The 22,341-nt window shown below is 36.2% G+C and overlaps 1 protein-coding gene across 1 annotated transcript; it reads right to left on the bottom strand.

Annotated features, from left to right (window-relative positions):
- Window positions 1–11,344: 11,344 nt before the first annotated feature.
- Window positions 11,345–21,455, bottom strand: LOC125235491. Its single transcript, XM_048142062.1, has 3 exons — window positions 21,393–21,455; window positions 21,167–21,207; window positions 11,345–14,057 (listed from the first exon to the last, which is right to left on the bottom strand). The coding sequence occupies exons 2-3, from the start codon at window positions 21,182–21,184 to the stop codon at window positions 11,781–11,783; spliced, it is 2,295 nt and encodes a 764-aa protein (XP_047998019.1). The 5' UTR covers window positions 21,185–21,207; window positions 21,393–21,455; the 3' UTR covers window positions 11,345–11,780.
- Between the last annotated feature and the right edge of the window lie 886 nt (window positions 21,456–22,341).

Below are 22,341 nucleotides of genomic sequence, written 5' to 3'. Positions count from 1 at the left end.
CAGAAATGCCCTTCGGTTACGAGGCCAGATCAGTTAGGGTCGTCCTGTCTAATGGAAGTGGTGAATTACTCGTATATCAGGTAGTTATTTTTCTGTCTGATGGATGTATTGATGAAATAATTACAACACATCATCATAAATGGTGGAGGGTAGAATAAGTTTTCTGCCAACAAACTGCTGTGCAGTTTGGCAGATAAGTTTAAAACTTTACTGTAAGTATCTTTTCTTGTAATAAAAATAAAATAAATTAAATTAAAAAAAACATTCTGGCAGAATTTAGCATCGGAGTAGTTGCAAACAGTCAGCACTCTTGTCATGCTTTCCCGTAAACAAAGCTGTTGGTATACCTAATCTTTGCAGTTACAGGGACTTATACATATTTATCAAGGCTTGAGGAGCTGATTCCTACTGCTAATGCTGTTTGATGAAACCTAGTGGTTAAAACTGAGATCACACAAGTTCCAACGTATCTTATAATCCGTATCCGTATCTCTTATTATCTGTGCGGCCTACAAAAACCAAGGTACACTTATTTGTATTCTTATAGAAGTGCAACCTGCATAGTGGTTATTGCAGATTTTTGGTGGTACCATTTGAGGATTATATTAATAAATATTCCGTAAATGATATTCAGGTAAGTATACTGTAGTTGACAAACATGAATAGAGTCATACTAAGATTTTGACAGCCCCGCTAGTGAAAATATTTTTAGTGCTAAAACTATGAGTACTAATTTTACTTAACAGGTGCACAGTTAGCGATTAGCGTCTTGGCTAGGCCGGCTCTTGAACAAAGTTTGACAACCGCAGCGTATCAGACGGACAGTGTGAGTTACCCCCGAGCCAGAGCAATCGCTGCATAACCCTTCCCGTTTACACCCTCACACTGTCTCTCTCTACTGCTTTTCCATGTTACGTGAAGACCAGTCAAATATAAGGACTGGTAGCCTAAAGAAGGTTCGGTCGTCATTTTTGTAAGGATTTTGTTCCAAAAACATTTGTATTACCTTAATACCATTTATTTTAAATTATTATCATAAACCACATAGTACTTAGTTTATTATTTCCAAAGATTATTTAATATAAGTATTCTTCTTAAAATATTTCGGCAGTACTCAATAAATAATTACACCATTTCTTACGTATACTTACAAATACGAAAGCAGAGCACATGGAACTACTAAAGCTTCAGTGCCACTCTTGGCAAATAACGGCTTCAAATAAACTGAAACTGTGACATTGCAGTGAAAGTTTGCCAGCCTCTCGCCTACGCCACAATTTAACCCACCATTTCTTAGTTTATATAAATATCCTTTTTCATGAGATATTAAGAGGTATTTACAGGCGAAGGAAAAAAACATTTTGAAACCGCGATATTCCTAAGGAGACCAATTTTTAACCCCCGACGCAAAAACGAAGGGGTGTTATAAGTTTGACGTGTCTGTCTGTGTGTATGTCTGTCTGTCTGTCTGTCTGTTTCTGTCTGTCTGTCTGTCTGTCTGTGTGTGTGTCTGTCTGTGGCATCGTAGCTCTCGAACGGATGAACCGATTTTGATTTAGTTTTTTTTGTCTGAAAGCTGAGTTATAGTCTCTGGATTAGCAGATAAGATAGTAGACTTTCGGACTTGCTTAAATTCTTTCTGACATTACCGAAGCCGAGCCCGCTTATATGTATGCTTCCAATTTTATCACTTATCCCGTGGATAAGACATCTGTCACTCTCACACTGACATACTTGCCAAAGCGTGACGGATACTTTATCCACATAGATAAGTGATAAAATTGGAAGCATGATACGCCGGCTGGGCCCTTAATGGTGCTCACATACTGGCTGTTATAAATGTTATATAATACCCACCATTAATATCAGCAATTTAAATACGTACCTACTTATTCAAAATGAGGAGAAAATAACCAGAACCAAGCAAGATAAAATTAACACTATTATTGCCTAGTATATTTCAATTACTATGCAATTATTATATGCCAATTATCATCATAAAGAAATTGAGAATCTTCATTATGACTGGTTTAAGCGCTTCTTTATGACATCCTGTAGTAATAGTAACCAATGTCAGTTCAAAGGTCGGTAGAATTGTGAATGGTAATACTCGTAATACTCGTACGGGTGTTGTTCACTATTCGTTTGTGAAATTCTTAACTGTTATTTTATATTTGGTTTACCTTTGTTGTCATGTTATAATGAAGTTCTTATTAAGTAGGTAGTTACGTACTTTAATGTAGTGACTAATTAACAAATTCGGCAAACTTATAAAGTAACGATTTTGTATGCACACTAGTTTGGATCTAAGTGTTATGTCAATAAGGGTTAGTTTAGATAATCCTACAAGTGATTGGTACATGGTTTATAATTATATAAATATAAGAACTCCAGTTATCAGGAATCCCTACAACACTACAACATCTTATCCCTAGAAAACAGACGCAAATTAACTGACGCGACAATTTTATTTAAAATTATAAATAATCTAATCGACTCCCCTACTTTGCTATCAAAAATTAAACTTTCATGCAGTACTCGACCAGCCCGCTCCTCACGTAAAAAATATCTGTTTTCACCCCCTCACTTGAAGAAAAAATATACAAAAAATTGTTTCCTCTCCCGCGCGCCTGAAATGTATAATAATGTCTTTATGCATATAAACCCTTTTAATGTATCTATTTCAAAGTTTAAAAATGATATATCTAACTGCCTGTTAAATTATGCCAATCAATAAGTCATAATGGCTAGATCTCCACAAACGTAATAACTATAACTCAGTAACTAAGTAATATACCGATATATGTAGGTATAATTATAATGAACTTATCGATCGTAAGGTATAAGAACAAATTACTATAACTGAAGTTATTAATTAATTATCATTTAATATTGTCTGTGTTACTGGATCCCGTAGGCAGCTTAACTGACAGCGTTTATAATTTATTTATTATTTGCACATGGTACAAGATTATCGGTTAAAATGTAACGCTGCCGGTTGGGTTGCACGCAAAATCTATTTCTACCGCTCAGTATCAACTTTTATAATTATTGGACAATACCTATTTGTTAAATTTTCGGCACTGTTTGTCTTTTATGTATTCCATCTATTGTATCTTTTGATGTAATGACTGTTTGTTGCCATAATAAAATAAAATAAAAAATAAAATAAAAAATACATACGTAAGGACGGTGAATCCTGACCCACCGTAATACAGTTCACACTAGTACGGGGATCAGATGACACTTATCTTTTGGTTTTGTACCATGATAGTAAAAAGTTAAAATTGTAAGTAGAATTAAGCACCTCTATTGACTCAATAAAATATCTTTTATCTTTTTATCTTTTTTTTTTTTCATGATCACTTTTATGAAAGAGATAAATTTGTCAATCATTTTGTCACTTATTTTCCTTCTTTACAAAAATTATAAGTATAATTATGATTAACAATGTACAAGTAGTATATGATATATGATGTATAAATTAAGAAGAATTTTGGGCTTTAATTTTTTAACCCCGACGCAAAAACGACGGGGTGTTATAAGTTTGACGTGTCTGTCTATCTGTCTGTCTGTTTGTCTGTCTGTGTGTGTGTCTGTCTATGGCATCGTAGTTCCCGAACGGATGAACCGATTTAGGTTTAGTTTTTTTTGTCTGAAAGCTGAGTTAGTCGGGAGTGTTCTTAGCCATGTTTCATGAAAATCGGTCTACTATGTCGCGGTCGGGGTTTTTTCAAAATTTTAATTTTGTGGTTATTATAAATATTAAATATTGTTCTCAATGTCATTGATGCTTCACTGTTGATGACTGCTTGCTGCCACGAATTATATAAAACAAAAGTTGCAATAAGTCCATTACGTCTTTGGATAATCCTTAATGTCTAGTATAAAATATTAGTACGTACGGAGAACATACCTAACGACAGACAGACAGAGTTACTTTCGCATTTATTGTATGGAAGTATGGATAGTATGGACTCTTTAAATGGATGGATTGTTCAAACAACGAATATATTAGGCAAATTGCCAAAAATATATAGATAGGAGTCTCATTCGTACTCATTTGTACATAATTTTGCAATATATCTGGATCTATCTATATTTAATGACTTGACTGTACGCAATAATAGGTACAGTGAGCTGCAAAACAACATGGCGAATTTATCAATGAATTTATTCGCTATTTCTCCATACAATTCGCAGCGCACTGTACCTACTAACAATAAGTTATCGTTACCTATTCAGGAATAACCTGAAGCTTTGCAACGTGTGTGATAATCGGTCTGTAACTCTCAGTAACGGCTTCTTATGGCTTGTTTATGATACAGGAACGAACTATGAACAACCGGACCGAGTTATCTCAGCAGCTCTAAAGCTTCATCTATAAAGTTAATAATTGCAAGAGCATTTTCATTTTCCTCTAAACCTAGTAGGAAGTACACATATCATTCATTTGTTGTATTTGAAAAAGGTATAAGCGCCAATAGTATGCTGTTGAAAGGCGATGAAAGGGAAATGCATCACGATGGAACGCATTTTGAATTATTATTATAATAAAACCATTGTTTTTGGCGCCATTACTTTCATCAACCAAAATTCGATATTCCTCTTTTTATTTCATTTAAAAGTAGCTGTGGTTGACTGTTATCTAATCATTCATCAAGAAAGAGAAACTTGAAGCAATCATGATTAAATCAATGTAAAATTCTGGTCCTGTTCCAGAGTAAATATCGGCGCGGTTCGGACTTTACAATACGTCAAATATTAGCTCTAAATACGATATGCATGGACATTTCAGTGTCAAAAGTGATACTAAAATATTAGTAAGAATAAACGTCTCTTTTGAAACTGACTCATCCGATTCATGTCATATCGTATCTTGAGATTATTGACGTGTTTGAATCACGACATCAGGTTTGCATATTATGCAAATTATATAGGAGTCAGCAAGACAGTATAATTATTACTTGTATATAAAGTTAATCTGCATCCAGACTTCAGCATTACTGTTGCAAATTAGCATGGCTGTTTTGCTACCGACTGAATTGTTCACGCCAGAATTCACTTTACAACTGCCGCAAGTGACGGATAAGACGGTCAACATCCACTCTAATTTTATAATGGGAAAGTATGTATGTCTGTTTGTTTGTCCGTCTTTCACGGCAAAACGGAGCGACGAATTGACGTGATTTTTTAAGTGGAGATAGTTGAAGGGATGGAGAGTGAGATAGGCTACTTTTTGTCTCTTTCTAACACGAGCGAAGCCGCGGGCAAAAGCTTGTTTAGACATAAAATTAAAACGCAAGGCTATATCGATACCTAATGGCAATCTTTACTGTGAACCGCATAAGAACTCTAGTTTTAATCTTACCAGACGTCAGACCCTTTAGCACAACTTGTCGCGCGCGAGTCTATACATCAAGTGCGAGTTCAAGTTAGTGTGACCTTCTCAAGAATAAGTACGAGATTGTGGTCACTGGATCTAAGTACGAAATTCGCTTCTAACTTTATATGAATAACCTGTCATAGTACGTGTGGTAACTTTTGCTTGAGATCAGCACACGTTGATGGGAACAAACAGGAAGGCTTGCCAGAGTTATAATGACGGCATATCGCAAAAACTTGCTCATGTTGTAACACATGTCTTCCAGCTACCATCCTATCGATTCTACTCTTTATTGCCAACTCGGAAAGTCGCAATGAATGTTCATAATCACATGTTGCTGACAATCCCTGCAGTACTAATTCATAGATAAATAGGCATATGTGTTTAAAACTTCGCATGTACTTACGTCTAAACGTTTTTGAAGTGGATCAGGTACTAAGGGGCTGGATTAGTGTCAGCATTTTCACTCTCATTTCCCAGCTTATTTTCCGGTATTCCGGTATAAGTGACCGGTTGTGAGGAATCAGGAAAAGGCGCGTCTAAAGTCTAGTGGAAGTTCTTATTAAAGAGAGGACACACGGGCGTTTGTGACGATGACTTTTTATTTTAGTGAAAGATATCTACTAATATTTTTATTAGGTAAATGTTAGCTTATTGTGACAATGTAAAGTCGATGACAGCTTTAAAATCCTAAATCAACGAGGGAGAACATGCTGGATCAGTAGTGGATGTTTAGGATAATTACTTTCATCATTATTTATAAACTTAGGTATGCTGTCAAGCTATGTATTAGTTTTGTTAGACTGTTCAACTTTATGTTGTCTCCAAAACGGGCATAAGGTTCTAATACTCTAAATATAAATAAATAAATAAATATTGGGGACACCTTACACAGATCAACTTAGCCCCAAACTAAGCAAAGCTTGTACTATGGGTGCTAAGCGACGATATACAATACTTAAATAGATAAATACATACTTATATACATGGAAAACATCCATGACTCAGGAACAAATATCTGTGCTCATCACACAAATAAATGCCCTTACCGGGATTCGAACCCAGGACCGCGGCTCAGCAGGCAGGGTCACTACCGACTGAGCCAGACCGGTCGTCTAAAACTACTAAACGGGTATTTATATCAGTGACACACCAAGTATATACCGTTTTTGGCGTTTTTCTAAACATTAATTATTAATTCACCAAAACCAAGGGAAGAATAGACTTCGAACTTCTGGCAGGCAATCATGGTCGCGCGATAAATGATATGGTATAGTATGAATTTTCTGAGATGAACGTTTCGCTTTTGCCGTAATCTGTTAAACAAAGGCCTTTGTTTCTATTATTCACGGTAGCTAGCTCCCGTTTCCACAGCACGTGCTAAAGTCTCAGTGTAGTTAAAAAGCAACTATCATGATAGCAATAAGGTTCAAATTTATTAAACAGTTTGCAGGTAACTTTTTTGAAGATGACAAAACGTGTTATCTCCGAAAGGGCTTTTTATGGATTTGAACCTTATTACTATCATGATAGTTGCTTTTTAACTACACTGAGACTATAGCACGTGCCGTTTAAACGGGAGTTAGCCGCCTTAAACAATAGACACAAAGGCCTTTGTTTAACAGATTACGGCTAAACAGAAAAGTTCATCTCAGAAAATTCATACTATAGCAGCGAGCCGTCCCTTTCGCACTATTTGTAAGTGCGATAGGCACGGCCTGATGTTTTTATCGTTTATCGCGCGGCCATTCAGTGCTGGACAGCATAAGCATAAGGTATGTGGTATGTGACATATCTAACTAGCCCTTGTCGCAATGCTCACCCGTGTGTTTCCACAGCTTAAGGGAAAACAGCAGGAAATGACACGCTTTGGTCAATTACGCAATCACCGATCGGACAGGAGTAGATATGGCTAGCTTGCTAATTATATTCCTGAAATAAGCCAACCGTATGCGACATGTGTTTATGTAGGTATAACCGGTCATTACGCTTTGCGGTGTTAATTTTTCATTAAAGTTCATAATGACTTTAAGTAACGTCTATGCAATTTTGAACATTTTTACAAATTGGGTATTGCATTATGTATAAGTATACAAACAACACAAATTGAGTGTTAGATACCTATTAGTAACCAGTACAAGTATCTTTGGTGTACAATGTTTGAGACATTGTTCGCTATACTAACTCATGTTATGTTGCCTCACATCTGACATCACATAGGTAGTGTACTAATATTAAACACGAATGATTTTCACTATTTTTATCTCTCAGTATTTTCAGACGAAACATTTTTTAAATACAGCACAGTAGACAATCATTTGATGGTAATCGGCTACCGTCGCGTCGCCTACACTTGCAACACCGAGGGGTTCGTTCATTACCTAGCTTTTAAATGGAAATACCTATCCCTTTCATCAGAGGTATAAAGTGCGTGTAAAAATGTTTTTATTTGTTATTTTATTAAGGTTCTAAACATTAAATTAATCGCTCAGTTTCATATTTCTTAACTGCAAGTCAATAGTTACTTATTTAATTTTCATCTTCGTTCGAATAAAGCTGTTTGAACAGGAAAGTCCAAAAAAAATTGTGACAATTTTGGAACTGTGTAGCGCAGCTTTCTGAGTACGCAATGGTTAAATAACACGAGACTGTTTAGGTATAATTAAGATATATTAAATAACGTGCATCCTAAAGTAAACAAACAAATCAAGTGACATGATATTGTCATGCAGACAAAAATAAGAACAGGCGAAATATAAAATTCAAATACTATGAAGCATAGACATGCTTGCTGTAAGCCAGTAACATAATAGGTAATATGCAAATAGTAAGATTATATAAATACACATTACATTTAAATCTAACACGCCCTCTTAATGTGTATATTATAATTATTATCAACACAGATCAGAAGATAGTAATGCACAAAACATAATATTAAAACAAAGAATGCATTCCTAGACCGGACATACACTCGTAATGCTTTATTTTCGGTAAAGCCTTAGTTAATATATCTGCCAACATGAACTCAGTTGGCAAATACACCAACTTAATCTCCTGATTTTCCTTTAAGACATGCCTAAGAAAATGATGGCGAATATCGATATGTTTCATGCGGGAATGAAACACTGGATCATTGGCTAGACAAATTGCTCCTCGATTATCCACATTTAAGGTTACTTGTGCAAACTTACCCAATCCGATTTCAGTTAGCAAGCTGTTCAAATACATTGCTTCCTTCATCGCTGACGCTAAACTAACATACGATTCACTTTCTGGGGATCGCCATACCACACACGCACCACCTAATACAAAAGCTTAGGGCCAGTTGCATCAACCACATTTGACAGACACATCATAGTCAAGCAGCAGAAGTATATTGAACTTCCAATACAATAAAATTTAACGAACGCTTTAACGGTGACAGGTGGTTTGATGCAACCGGCCCTTAGGTTAATAAGTTATCTTTTAAATAATTCGAATGTTTAAACTGACCAAGTTTTTCTTATTTCTTGCTAAGTTACTTCTGAACATTTTTGAAAAAATTGACTCATGTATAGATTAGATCTCACTAATCGCCAACTAATTATAAACTTGACTTAATTTACAAAACCGTCTTTATTTTTCATTCAAAATTATTTTTTTATCTGAATTATTTGGAGTTTCAGATTTAAGGTGCCTTATTGCAAACATACTAAACATAATAAAATTCACGCCTGTATTCACAAAAGGGGCTGCTTTGGCACGTGAAATTGTTTAAGTTTCAGTGCCACAATTAACGGGTTGCTAGACTTGTTAGCCCTTCGCCCATATCACAATTGAACCCATATCCCAAAGTTGACTTGCACAAGAAGAAAGGTGGTGGTGAAATTCTTAGCCCTGAAAAGATTTACCTACCTCTGAAATGTATAAGGATAATTTATATCTCCCCGGCGGAAGAATGGAATTCATTAGTGCGATTGTACTTTTGCCATTATTTTTTGCTATTCGCATGTGTAAGAAAACGCATGCATTAGCAATAGACGCATACCTTCATATTAATTGTGCAGGTAATCACTCTACGTTTGAGATAAATAGACAGAAACATGCTAACGTTATTGACCACTAATTTAATCTGGATGAATGTCATGATAATCAGATCTAAATATGCATGCACGATTTTATGTTAATTACGTGTTTCTGCTACATTAAAATAATACGTAGCGGAATGGGCAGATATAATATAACTATGTTTAAAAATATATATGTGGCTTTCGACCTATAAGAGGTTTAAACCTTTTTCATCATCCCCTTAAAATGTGTTGAAGGCTAGTCAAGTGTAAGGCTGAGATTTGCCTTTATCTTTATACAAATAACCTGTTTAATCGTTCTTATGCGACTAAAGCTGACTTTTTGCTGGGAAACGATATATGTACACTTTCGCCTTCAACACTGTTTCTAACTTCTATGAGTACGACCTGTGCTGCCATCTATTTGAAAGGGCAAGCACTTTCCACTTAAAATTCTTAGTGAAATAGTTCGCATGCAGATGCCAGCAGCAGCGACCAGTATGTAGCGCCATCTGTTCATTGATCTTAGCATCATTTGACTTTCTATCGAAAGTTTTTGGTTTTCTACTAGGTATTCACTTACTTGTCTTATTCTCGTAATTTAAACCCCTATTTCTATTTGCGATTGAATCTTCTTTCATAATTCATATATTTGTGTAAACACTTATTTGCAGTTATCTGCCTTTTGAACTTCATATCAATTGTATCAAAACGAAGGACTGTCCTAGGCTCAAATTCCCCAATTCCAAGGCTGTGTAAGTTGCATAAAACCACAGTAAAATTGACATGTTTTGCGTTCCTTTACATAAACTTAAACGTCAGCTTCACGAAATAGTAGTTAAGTAATTAGTTTCGTAATTAATTTTCGATGTTAAACATTTTTAATTTGCATGCAGTGTTTACCTCCATTTTATTGTACACTTAGTTCTTAGTTGTATAACTGTATAATTCATGTATGCATCAGTGTAACAGTTACTGGTAAACCAATAAAAAAAAAAAAACTACAATTTAGGTACTGTTTTATTTATAGACTATAAGACAGTAAGTATGCTTATGATTTTGGATCTTTTAAAATGGGATAGTTTTGATTGCTTGACATAAATATGTTATAATAGTTTGGTGCTAAAACGATCTGTGCAAAATATCCCATCATATTTTTATTCACCTATTTAATTCTGTATGGGAAACGGGAGTTGGAAACTTTTCTTGTTTATGTTTTTAGAATATCCGAAACATATCCAAACATAAAAAAGTGTGACATAGCAGGAGGAGAGGTTAAAAAAATAACGAAATTATGAGAGTTACATATGTGGACGGCCCACATGCCATAGTCCATAGTTAAATTATAAATGGGAAAGTGTGTGTGTCTGTTTGTTTGTCCGTCTTTCACGGCATAACGGAGCGACAAATTGACGTGATTTTATGTGGAGATAGTTGACGGGATGAAGAGTGACATAGGCTACTTTTTGTCTCTTTCTAACATGAGCGAAGCCGCGGGCTAAAGCTAGTATAAACATACATTTAGGCCCAATACTCAATGCTTTCAAGAACAAATATTTATGAACTATCTAGAGCTACATTCTAATAAATAATTTTCGAGATATAAAACGGCTCTATCCTCCTCAGCTTACATTAAATTCGAGTTTTGAAAAAAGTTCCTAATAAAAAATTGGTCTTGGTCTTACGAGGCTATTCAAGTTCTGTGTGATGTTACCGTGGCGGTCTATTATTCCGTGTTATTTCGTTAAGATACGACTACACAATCTACACATTAGGTTGGTTAGGAGAGGACTAAGATAGTTTGTGTAAGACCCATCGAATATTATTTTATTTGTTTATTCTCCCTTCAGCTTTTTTATATTGACTCTATTAACCAGTTACATTGTGTTATTAGAGGATAATAAGGCACTTTTTAATTGAAATATTTTATTGAACCCTTATTTCAATATATTGCACTCTGAAACAGCCATAACAATTTTGTCTGGTAATAAAATAAATAACTGCGTAATTCTCCCAAATATTATGAATAATATTGCTCTTTTCCAATATCGCACATCCCGGCCTTTTCCATTCCTGGGATTGTAGACCATAGGCTTTATTTACCTTATTTTCGTATTACTACTCGTATAATGCTGTTAACTATTCAACGGCGATTTCGAATAAAGGTTACCCAGGTACGCCATCAATACTAACTGCTGTATCACATTTTTCAATCCTTTACAAATAATTGTTATAATTTTTAATATCTACCTATTCTCAACTTAAGTCATATAAACTTACTATTATGTATTACGCTATATTTACAAAAGTATTTAAGAAATTAAATAGACATGAGAATCGCTACTCTAGGATGATTTCTTTTTATCGTTTTTGTCGTTTCGTTTCCTCGAAGATGTTGACGGTGAGCTCTCTGGTTTGTTCTCCTGTTTCACCATCCGCTTCGGCTGACTGTGATAGTTCCTTGGGAAGGAGGGAGCCTTCTGTGAACTCCTAGCAGGTACGTGGTGGGCCCCGGTTGTGTACTCCTCTTCAAGATTCAATTGTGACCCACTTTGAAGGTAATGCGCAGGTAACGAGTGAGAATTGACGTAGGATACTTTCTCATTGGACGCAGTTGCACCTCCAAGAACTGTCTGAGGAACCATAATGTTATATCTTGACTGGTATTTTGAGGAGAATGGCGTAGGAGTAACGTAGTTTACAGATTGCATTGATTTGCTTGGTTTTGCCGTCGTTTTATGGAAAGGCAAAACCGTAGCAATGGTGTCAGCTTGACTGGGGTAATTCTCCGAGATGACGATGGTTTTGCTGGCAGAATCATCGCCAACTTGTTTTTGATAATAATAGTTTTGATGACCTGATTGAGGATCGTATTGGTATCTTTGTATCGTTTGACTCTTGGGAGATGACGGATAAATTGCAATAGTTTCCTTTTGAATGGGTTCTTTAGCAGAATAATACTGTTGCTGTTCTTGAGAAGCTCCATATTGTGGTTTAGGCGTACTGTAGGAACTCACAGATATCTTTGTAGGAGTGTCATCTTTTGAATCTTCCTTAGGTAGCTCATATTCCACTTGTGCTTCATATTGCTGTGACTGCAGGTGTTGTGGTCTATAGTGAGGAGTCTGGGGGACCTCTTGGGTTTGCTGTTGGGCAGGCGCCTGCGATTCCTCATACTGTACATGAGCAGATGCATGTTGAACGGTAGATTCTTGGTCTACTGCTGTTGCTGCCGATTGTCCATGAGTTTGGCTTGAAATTTGTTGATATTCAGGGTCAACATTATCAACGTAATATTGTTGATATGCTTCGGGTGATTGAACGTACTGGTATTGGTACTCATACTGCTGCTGTTGCTGCGGCTGGTGTTGGTAAATCGCTTGAGCTGGAGCCATGTAATACTGAGGAGAAGAATACTTTGAAGGATATTTAGCCATGACAGGTTGAACTGCAGAATATTGAACTCCGGAGTAATCTGCTTGTGTATAAGCTGGTTGAACGTACGGGTTCGCATAGTGTTGGGGTTCATATTGAGACGCTGGAGACGAGACTGGCGCAGCGGCCGCTGGTGCAGATACAGGCGACGATAAAGGCGAATGGTTGTAAGACATAATTTGAGGTGCCATTGAATATCCAATCTTAGCAAAATACTGATTGACTAACTCTTGCAAATTAACATTGTTCAAATACTGTGATATCGGATAGTTTTGTGGTAAGTTAGCATACAATTCAGCTGATGGATTCTTTAGATATGAGCTTGGGATTCTCAAAACTAGCACTGGGACTACTTTTTGTTCCAGTTGAGGTCTGTGAGATCGAATGTATTCTGATGTTAAGCCAGCACTCTGATACTGAGGGCTTTTTAGGAGTTGAGACGAATCTACGAAGAAGTTAGGCATAACCGAGGGAAATTGACCACTCAGCCCGGAGAAATGATCTCCATTATAGGTGGTATATAACGTAGAAGGTGATGACTGTGTTGGTTTATAGGGTGGCGGTGGAGGAGATTCTAGTCCCTTCACGTTTTCATAATTAGATTTAAATTCAGTCGCAGGTTTCTTGTATTCATACGAGTTTATATGTTCTTCTTTAACTGGCACGAGTTCGTAAGCCTGGGAAGGCTGGATTTCTACATTCGGTGAAGCTGTTGTATAACCTTCTTTAGTGTATTGGTTTTTCTGACCATTAGGACGCGCTGGAGGAATATCTTCTTGCGAATACGGATATAACATAAATTTGCCTTTTTCTTGTGGCTTCCCAAAATAGGAGTAGCTATAACCTGTATTGGTTCTATATCCATATCCCAAGTTAGCATCAATGGTCCTTTTTCCTTTTCCCTTCGAGTCGGTGTCGTTTACAATTTCAATAGCAATAACCGCTGGGAATGGTAATTTAGGTAAGTCTCCTTTGGGTGGTAGTTTCGTTGTTTCTTTATCAGACTTATTTTTTTCTTCATCTACAGGCACATCGGATTTGATTCCGAATTTTGCTTCTACCTCCCTAAGGAATTGCCTTTCCTCATTTGTGAGACTGGAATTTGTTATGGATTCCTTAATTTCGGGCTTGTATTTCTTGGGTTCGGGAGCGGGACTCGCTGCAGACAACGCAACAAGCACCAATATCTGAAATAACACAAAGATCATCTGTAGACATTTTTTTTAACAAAGTGCTTATTTTTAATGAAACAATATCACGTCACGATAATGAGAATTGTGTGTAATATAATGTAATTCATTACGTGCTTTTTTACATAAAGGATTGATCTTAAACCATTGCGTGACGAAAACGAATGTATACATAGATATCTGTCTATTTTCACCTAGGACTCAGAAGTTTACGACAGGTAAAAATTACAAATATTTTGTGCAATAAATCTTGCGTTGTTACGCAATATCATATAATATCCTGACTGAATATAGAAAGTTGACGCAAGTAGTGAATAACATATAGCATCATTTTAAACCTTTTCCACGCATTAAATATTGTAATATTTGTAATCTTCTTATGTTGTGCTGCAAAACATTTAATTTAGTAAAATATAGTTACATACCGATATGTCTTATATAAATGTAATAATATTTATTGCAAAAAATATTTAGTAAAATATAGTTACAAATCTAAAATATGTCGTATATAAACGTATTATAATTTATTGCATTCATGGCCCACAACTGTGGGTGTCATGAAAAAGTTGCTTTATGTACCTAATCGTTATATTTGCATGTAAATTAGACGTTAATGACACCTCTACAATACAAATCTATCGACACCTAACTAATGTGTGCAGTACGGAAAATCATACTAGTCGGTAGCGACAGGTACTATTGACCGTGCAAAATAAATAGGCTAATTCTAACAGTTGCATGCATACACTCATAAATACTTAGAACTCTGACAGTTGATAATAATATGTCTATTATTTATTACCTACTTTCAACTCACTTTTTTGCAATATCTCTTGAAAAAGCTCATAAAGTAGCAATAATCGATGTTCTCGTGATGCACATGTGATTATCTCTAGATATACCGACAATGCACAAAATGCAAGAAAGTCCAACGCTCAAGTGAACCACTGTAACTGTGACCCTGACATCCATTGAAACATTACTTGATACAAAAGCGTGTTTATGCTGATTCATATAACCGTTCGACTCGCCAGCGTTCAGCGAGCGATTTCAATAGTGTCCCAGTTACGCAAACGCCATTTTCTCAACGCAAGTCGCGACCCCCGCTTTCCACGACCTCAGGATCTCGTGATAAACTACCTCACTAAAACATACGTGTTACATAAATATTACATAATTATTTTGCTGTTATAATTAGGGTTTCTAACGATATGTAAATAAGATCATTCCGCATCATATTTTTATGGAATGGTTTTTGGGTTATCTTATTTTTATGGTATTCAAAAGCATGTTAACCGCTCGATTAATCTGCGGTCAACGTGTAGTAGAGTTATGATGTCATGGAGATTTATACCATCTTATAAAATGTTCTTACGTATACAATGCATCTTACGAATTATGTTCGAATTGCCTCATCTTTTGAGAATCTGTAATTCTGCGTATAGTTACCCCACAAAGGCCAAGTCAGGCGTAATACAATGCACATGCGACTTCCTCAATAAATTCGAGTCAGCTTTTATTGGGTAGGTTTAAGTTCATCTAGAGAAAGTTAAACAAACGGTGGATCCGCGGGATTGCGAAACTTCCTGGCTGAATCCCACCTAATAATTTATTGTAAATCTATAGCTGTAGTATATTCTTCTGAATTGTGAAATGTAATCCCTAGTTTCTTTAGCACAAAAATTCAAGCTTCCTTGACCTTCAGTAGTTGTGGTAGTTCTAACAGATTATGGTTCGGGTACAAATAAAGAGGTCAAAGAATACGTTCGTTTGGACTCCTGATTCAGAAGAGGTTCAAGATTAGTATTATCAAAGTTTAAGTACCTACTTAAGTGTTAATAGGGGGCCTCACAAGTGAAGATAACCTATGAAGGGTTAGCAAGGGCCTCGGTCACAAGTGAAGATAAGATAATCAAGGTCAAGGGACACCTTCAAAGTCACATGATACAAATTACTTTGTGAATTGGGTAAGTAAGCCGCGAAGCTAAATGTGAATAAATGAGTTCTCGAGGTACATTGCGAAACGGACATTTTGCGGAAACGTGTGTTCGTCTTTTGTTTTGTTGGAAATAACGAGACATTGTGTGCGTGTGCGCAGTGTCCAATCTTGCTTCTCTCATTTTACGATGAGCTTGATATTCTGAAAGGTTACCTAAAGTAATTCCGATATTAACCTTTTTCACTGTTTACCAAATTGTCATTCCGAACGTGTTTTTAACAGCTATCACTTCTATTACTTTTTGAAAAGTATCACCAGTTTTATACTAGTTGACCTAAATTTACTTATCTATTCATATATGGTTTACCATCGTTTTACCAATAGTTATTTAATTTAATTAGAATTAAAGATCATTACGAGATGGGTTAATCACGCGAATAGAAAAACTTTAACTATAATAGTAGTATGTAGTAGTAGTAGTGACTCTTTATTGTACAAAAACACATTAAAAATAACATACATTGAGATGCGAAGTACAAAGGCGAACTTATCCCATAGAGGGATTTCTTCCAGTTAACCTTTGAGTAAATGAGAGGAAAGAGTTAAAGAGGGTAACAAAATCTAGCAATATATAATTCACTTTATAGTGAAGTAATAATAGGTGCCCATCAAATCCAGCCCGAGTTTAACAATGAAACTGACATTCCAATGCGTAACTCGCAATCACGATGATTTGCAATCAATATTAAGAACTTTTAACTACAGATGTTAATCAGTGAATAGTAATCGAAACCGAGACATGAAAATTAAAGACTGGCAATATATAATAGCTTGTAACATGCCGAACACGTCACATCTTATCGGAAACACTTGTAATACATCAAGACCTATAGAAACGGGCCCCAGCTGTAAGATACCTACGTCACATTTCGGACACTGGCGATCAAATATATGAAAGAGGCGCGTTCCTAGCACACAGTTCTAAGCTCGTGTAGATGAACGAGTACCATACTTGTATGAGTGAGATATGACAGGTCGATGTTTGCGTTTTTGACAGGTGGTAACTGTGAGGTAACCAAGAGGGGTGGGCGGTACTTTCAGCGGGGAGCGGGAGTGGCCATACTGTACGATAGTACTCTTTATTATACTATGCCTACGTACATACATACATACATACAATCACGCCTGTATCCCATAAAGAGGTAGGCAGAACACATGAAACTACTAAAGCTTCAGTGCCACTCTTGGCAAATAAGGCCTACGTACATTTTATATATTATGAATTCATTGATAAAATCGCCATGCACTTTTGCAGCTCATTATTCATACGTTGAATTTTTAGAATAAAAGTGTAGACTTTATTTGTTTTTGTTAGACATAATGGACGACAGCTACGTCATACACACATAGTCCCTTTTTCTTCATCATCATCATCCTCCTTGCGTTATCCCGGCATTTGCCACGGCTCATGGGAGCCTCGGGTCCGCTTTGACAACTAATTCCAAGATTTGGCGTAGGCACTAGTTTTACGAAAGCGACTGCCATCTGACCTTCCAACCCGAAGGGTAACTAGACCTTATTGGAATTAGTCAGTTTCCTCAATGTTTTCCGAAAATGCGACTCATATCAAATGACTTTTCGCACATAAGTTCCGAAAAACTCATTGGTTCGAACCCGCGACCTCCGGAACGAAAATCGCACGCACTTACCGCTAGGCTACCAGCGCTTCATTATATGAACAAAAATAAAATATAGACCATATGAGCACAAAGAAACGGTTGCGCACGGTATCGTTTTTCCTCTAAAGGCAAACATCGTATAGTCAAATGCACAAACGCTCAGATAATATCTGTTTCGTAGCTATTTATCTCTATCGCTCTTGCGTATTGGCGCGACAGAGCCAGACTGCATTTCTGTCGGCGTCTGGCGTCGATTGCCATTCGGCTACGCAGGCTGTTCACAATCCTTATTATTAACTCATCTCTAGTGCGAGTCATTACGAATCGCGCTTCGAGTTTGAGATAGTTTCAAAACAAGGAACTTACAGTTCATTAAACATAATCTCGCATGGCATTTGTAGTGAAGTAATAGTTGAGTTGGATGTTACTTGTGGTGCAACTGGTTACTGTCTAGTAGTTAAGTTTATGCCGTCGTTCGGTTGGTAGAGATATCTTTCGATTATAGGTATTTGTAGCTTACAACTTGCAACAAAGTAATCGAGTCTATTTGGTAACCATACAAGATCTATTTAATCGAGACTTACTTAGTGTAAGCTTAGACTTAGATTAAAACGCAACCAATTATATAAAATGGGCTTTGCGAAAACGTATCTGCAATAAAATGTTAGTCAAAAAAAATATGAAATATTTATTTTTCAAGCGGGCATAATTATTACAATGCGCATATGAACGTCAAATAAACCTTAAGACGATACGGTAGGGGTAAATTCTCCATAAAAACGCTCTCGACTGTTTCCTCCCTGGTTTTTGAAGATAGAGCAATGATTTTTTCAAAACAGATTGTGATTATTTTTATCTGTGTCGGACCGTTTTAATTTTTTTGGTATTCTGCTTTTTAAAGACTAGAGCCAATCAAAAATTTCCAAAAACGGCCTTTTTCATTGTTGCGCAAAAAAAGGTGTGATACTCAAGATTGGTAACAATTAACCAAAAAAGCTAAACGGTCCGACATAGATTATTTCATTGTTATTCAGATTCTCAAATTTCGTTCCGATTGATTAAGTTTTGAAGGAGGAAAGAGTCGAGAGCGGAACCTCGATTTTAAAGATTTTTTTGAAATATCTTTTGACTGAGTTGTTCTTAATGGACAATTTTTTTTCGATAAATCTAGTTAATAACACTTGTATATTTAACTAAAATTCCCAAGTTGAAAGGGGGGCTCCTTTCCATTTTAGCATTTTCGCTACCGTATCCTCTTAAGTCGGAAGAACGTTAGCCTCGCCTATCTAAATTTTATTTGCGTTTTGACAAAATTGTAACTTATGATATAAGTTAGTTATTCGATTCGAGAAAAGATTTACGATTAATATTGTCTTCGGTTACTGCGATAGTTACTCATGAAATAAAACTATGGAAACGGATAAACCACGTATAATGAATTTACAATTCATCCCAACGTTTCGAACACTTTACAGCGAACACTTTACGAACCACCACCACCACCACGAACGCTGTAAAGTGTTTGAAACGTCGGGATGAATTGTAAATTCATTATACGCGATTTAATCTGTTTCTATAGTTTTATTTCATGATTTACGAGTAACTTAGTTACGTTTTTTTTTAACATAGTTCTTCCTATGTTTACTAAGGTCATAGAAGGGAACTAAACCCCTATTAACCCAAGAACGTTAAGGTTAAATAATAACCTGGGGGCCTACCCAAGACAACAATCGTTAATAGAATAAGGCAACCGAAACATAATAACAATGTATGGATATAGTGACTACATTTTTCATCAGGTTGCGTCGACAAGTAGCCAATAGTTTACGCTCCGTAGCGTATCGTAGTTACTATCATTATTAGCATCTGCTGTACAGCCACCGGCATAATTATGTAATGATTGTTATACCTTGTCACATTAACGTCTTGTTTGAAATGTCACACGAAATTGTCAAAAGATTAAAAGCGAGTTACAGAAATCATCACTTAAATTATGCCGGTGACTGTACATAAATGAAGAACGACATAAAGGGTGTTTGTGTACGATTGATCACATTTAAGTTCAAAACAGTAACATTTAAGTTCAGAACAGTAACATTTGTTTAGTTATGTGTGCATATTGAGTTTTCAAGTCAAATTTTGTCAAGCTTCGTTTTCTTATAATCGGATTCATGAGGAATTGAGGAAACTCCTCAAACCTTACCGGTATACGTATATTGATTTTTGTTGCCATCAAATAATTAAAGCATTAAAAGCAGTTTAAAAAAATACCTACACATTTCTACATAATCCAACATTGGCGGCGGTTTTTTTTTCTTAAAAATTATGTTGGTGTAAGATGTGTTGTACATGTTGCTAGACAGAGTGATGGTAGGTGGACTAAAATGTTAACGGAATGGTGGCCGCTTACAGATGTAAGAAGCGCTTGGCATCCGTTAGCTCGTTGGGTGGACGACATCCGCAAAATTGCGGGTCACAACTGGATGAGACTAGCTCAGGACCGGGATACATGGCGAGAAGAGAGGCCTATGCTCAGCCGTGGGCGATAAAGGACTGACATGATGATGATGATGATGGTGTAAGATTGTCAACTTAGACCACCAGGCCCCGTAGCCGAATGGCATTTCTCCGACGCCAAACGAAAGCGATACGCCGCTGGCTCTGTCGCGCCAATACGCAAGCGCGATAGAGATAGATATCTACTAGCGCTTCGTTTCGTAAGCGATTGTGCCATTCGGCTAGCCACCCTGATACAGCCCACCGCTTTACTGTAAATTGGCTTGATGTAAATAGCTTATGACTGCTTTATGTAGATAGGTTGTTAAGATTAAAAGCAACTAGAAAGTTCATCAAATATCTCTTTTATACACTGTACCTTGTCGAGATTAAATAGTAATTGGTTATCAATATTTCAGAGGAGTTTATTGAACCAATATCAATCTGATATAACCACAATCAAGAACCATAGTCGCGAAGCTCCCAGAATATTGATTGTAGTGCAAAAATTGCTACAATTAGCCAATAATCTTCTAGAAACTTGTATGTAGGTAGTAATTTGTATTAGAATTACCTAATCATAATGCTACTCGTTCATATAATTAAGGCATGACTAAAAATCTGTAAATAAAGTTACCATTAACCCCATCTACATCCTCGGAATAACCGCAACCTCCAAGAACTTTTAGTACCTTTATATTCATGTGGTCACCACTTTTTGATTTTCTAGGTATACCTAGTACTAATCTAGCCAAAAGAATTGAAAAATGACAGATGTTATAAGTACAAGTCTATATCAATATAAAATTCAAGTATATTGTCGCGACTATTTCTATACATTCGTCAATGTGGACCTTGACTTCATTTCCTGATAACTCTCCTTAGGTAGGTAAGTAAAAAGGTAATACAAAGCTGGGTAACCTCAGGTCAGTACGAATACATTAACTCAGTTACACGTGCTTAACAATATTTATAAAACAAATTGTATTTACCAGCGCAAACCACCGCATCGTGCGTCGACGTCACTCGCCTTCTGTCAAAAGAAAACAAACCGTTTAGTCTGTCATCCGTCACGACACAACACAACACCAACACAACACAACACAACATAAACTTTTTATTGCCTTACGCCTTAATTTTGTAAGTTTAATCTGTATTTAAACCTATATGAATGCAATAAATGTAACGATAATTTTTATGGTGATAAATGACACATACATGCACTGTAGGTCTGGTATATGGCCGGTGTACCGGTGGGCAAAGCAATGGATTCGCGTAAGACTATGTTCGCTTCTTTTATACCTCGGAAATGTGCGCGAGATGCGCCTGCGATCGCCGGCCAGAAGCACTCACACAGGCAGAGGCGCGGAGGATGTACGGCTGATTATGGTGCACACTTTCACTGGTATTATGGTGTTTTTGTGATGGTTCATTAAATTAATCGTGGAAATTAAATGTTTAATTATATTTCTATAAATCATAAACACGAAGCTATCAGCATTTTAATTATTTATAACACATACAAGTATGCATTTTGTACAGACTCTAAAGTTGCCCACCGTCCGCCGGACTGCATGTCAGTTGGTCTGCGCTGTCAATTTTTCCTTTTACTGACAGACAATTGTCATCCAGACAGATCATCAATGGGTCACTCTATGCAAAGAATTTATAGGGATTGATATTGATACCTATACTTTATCTATAAACAGAAATAATCCCTTTTAGACTTGAAACCAATACAGTTTTGTAGAATTTCAGAATAATTAGAATAATAATTGTTATAAGAAATGAGAGCAAGACTAATATTTACAATTCTTTCAAAGCTATTAATATGATATTGATATTACTTATCTATAGTAGGTACGTAAGGTTACGTATTTATATGGAGAATAAGATAAAATAAATTAATAGTTTAAAAAACACTATAAAACACGCTTTTATAAATGCACGTAAAAGCCAAAAATAAATTATGGATCGTTCAAGTTGTCTCTATTTGTGAGCTGAAGTTTAAAAACTATGTGCTTTTAATTATAATATTTGATTGTAAAAGCGTGGGGCGCTGGAACAGGAAAGACTTTTTGTATAACTTGCTGATAAATCAAATTATGCTATGTTACGGGAAGGAGGTTACACAGATTGACGCGCTAACTGGAGTTGCTATGACTAG

The sequence above is a fragment of the Leguminivora glycinivorella genome, chromosome 17, assembly GCF_023078275.1.
Source record: "Leguminivora glycinivorella isolate SPB_JAAS2020 chromosome 17, LegGlyc_1.1, whole genome shotgun sequence".
NCBI lineage: Eukaryota > Metazoa > Arthropoda > Insecta > Lepidoptera > Tortricidae > Leguminivora > Leguminivora glycinivorella.
The sequence above is the reverse complement of the archived record's forward strand: the minus strand, read 5'-3'. Positions and strand labels throughout refer to the sequence as shown.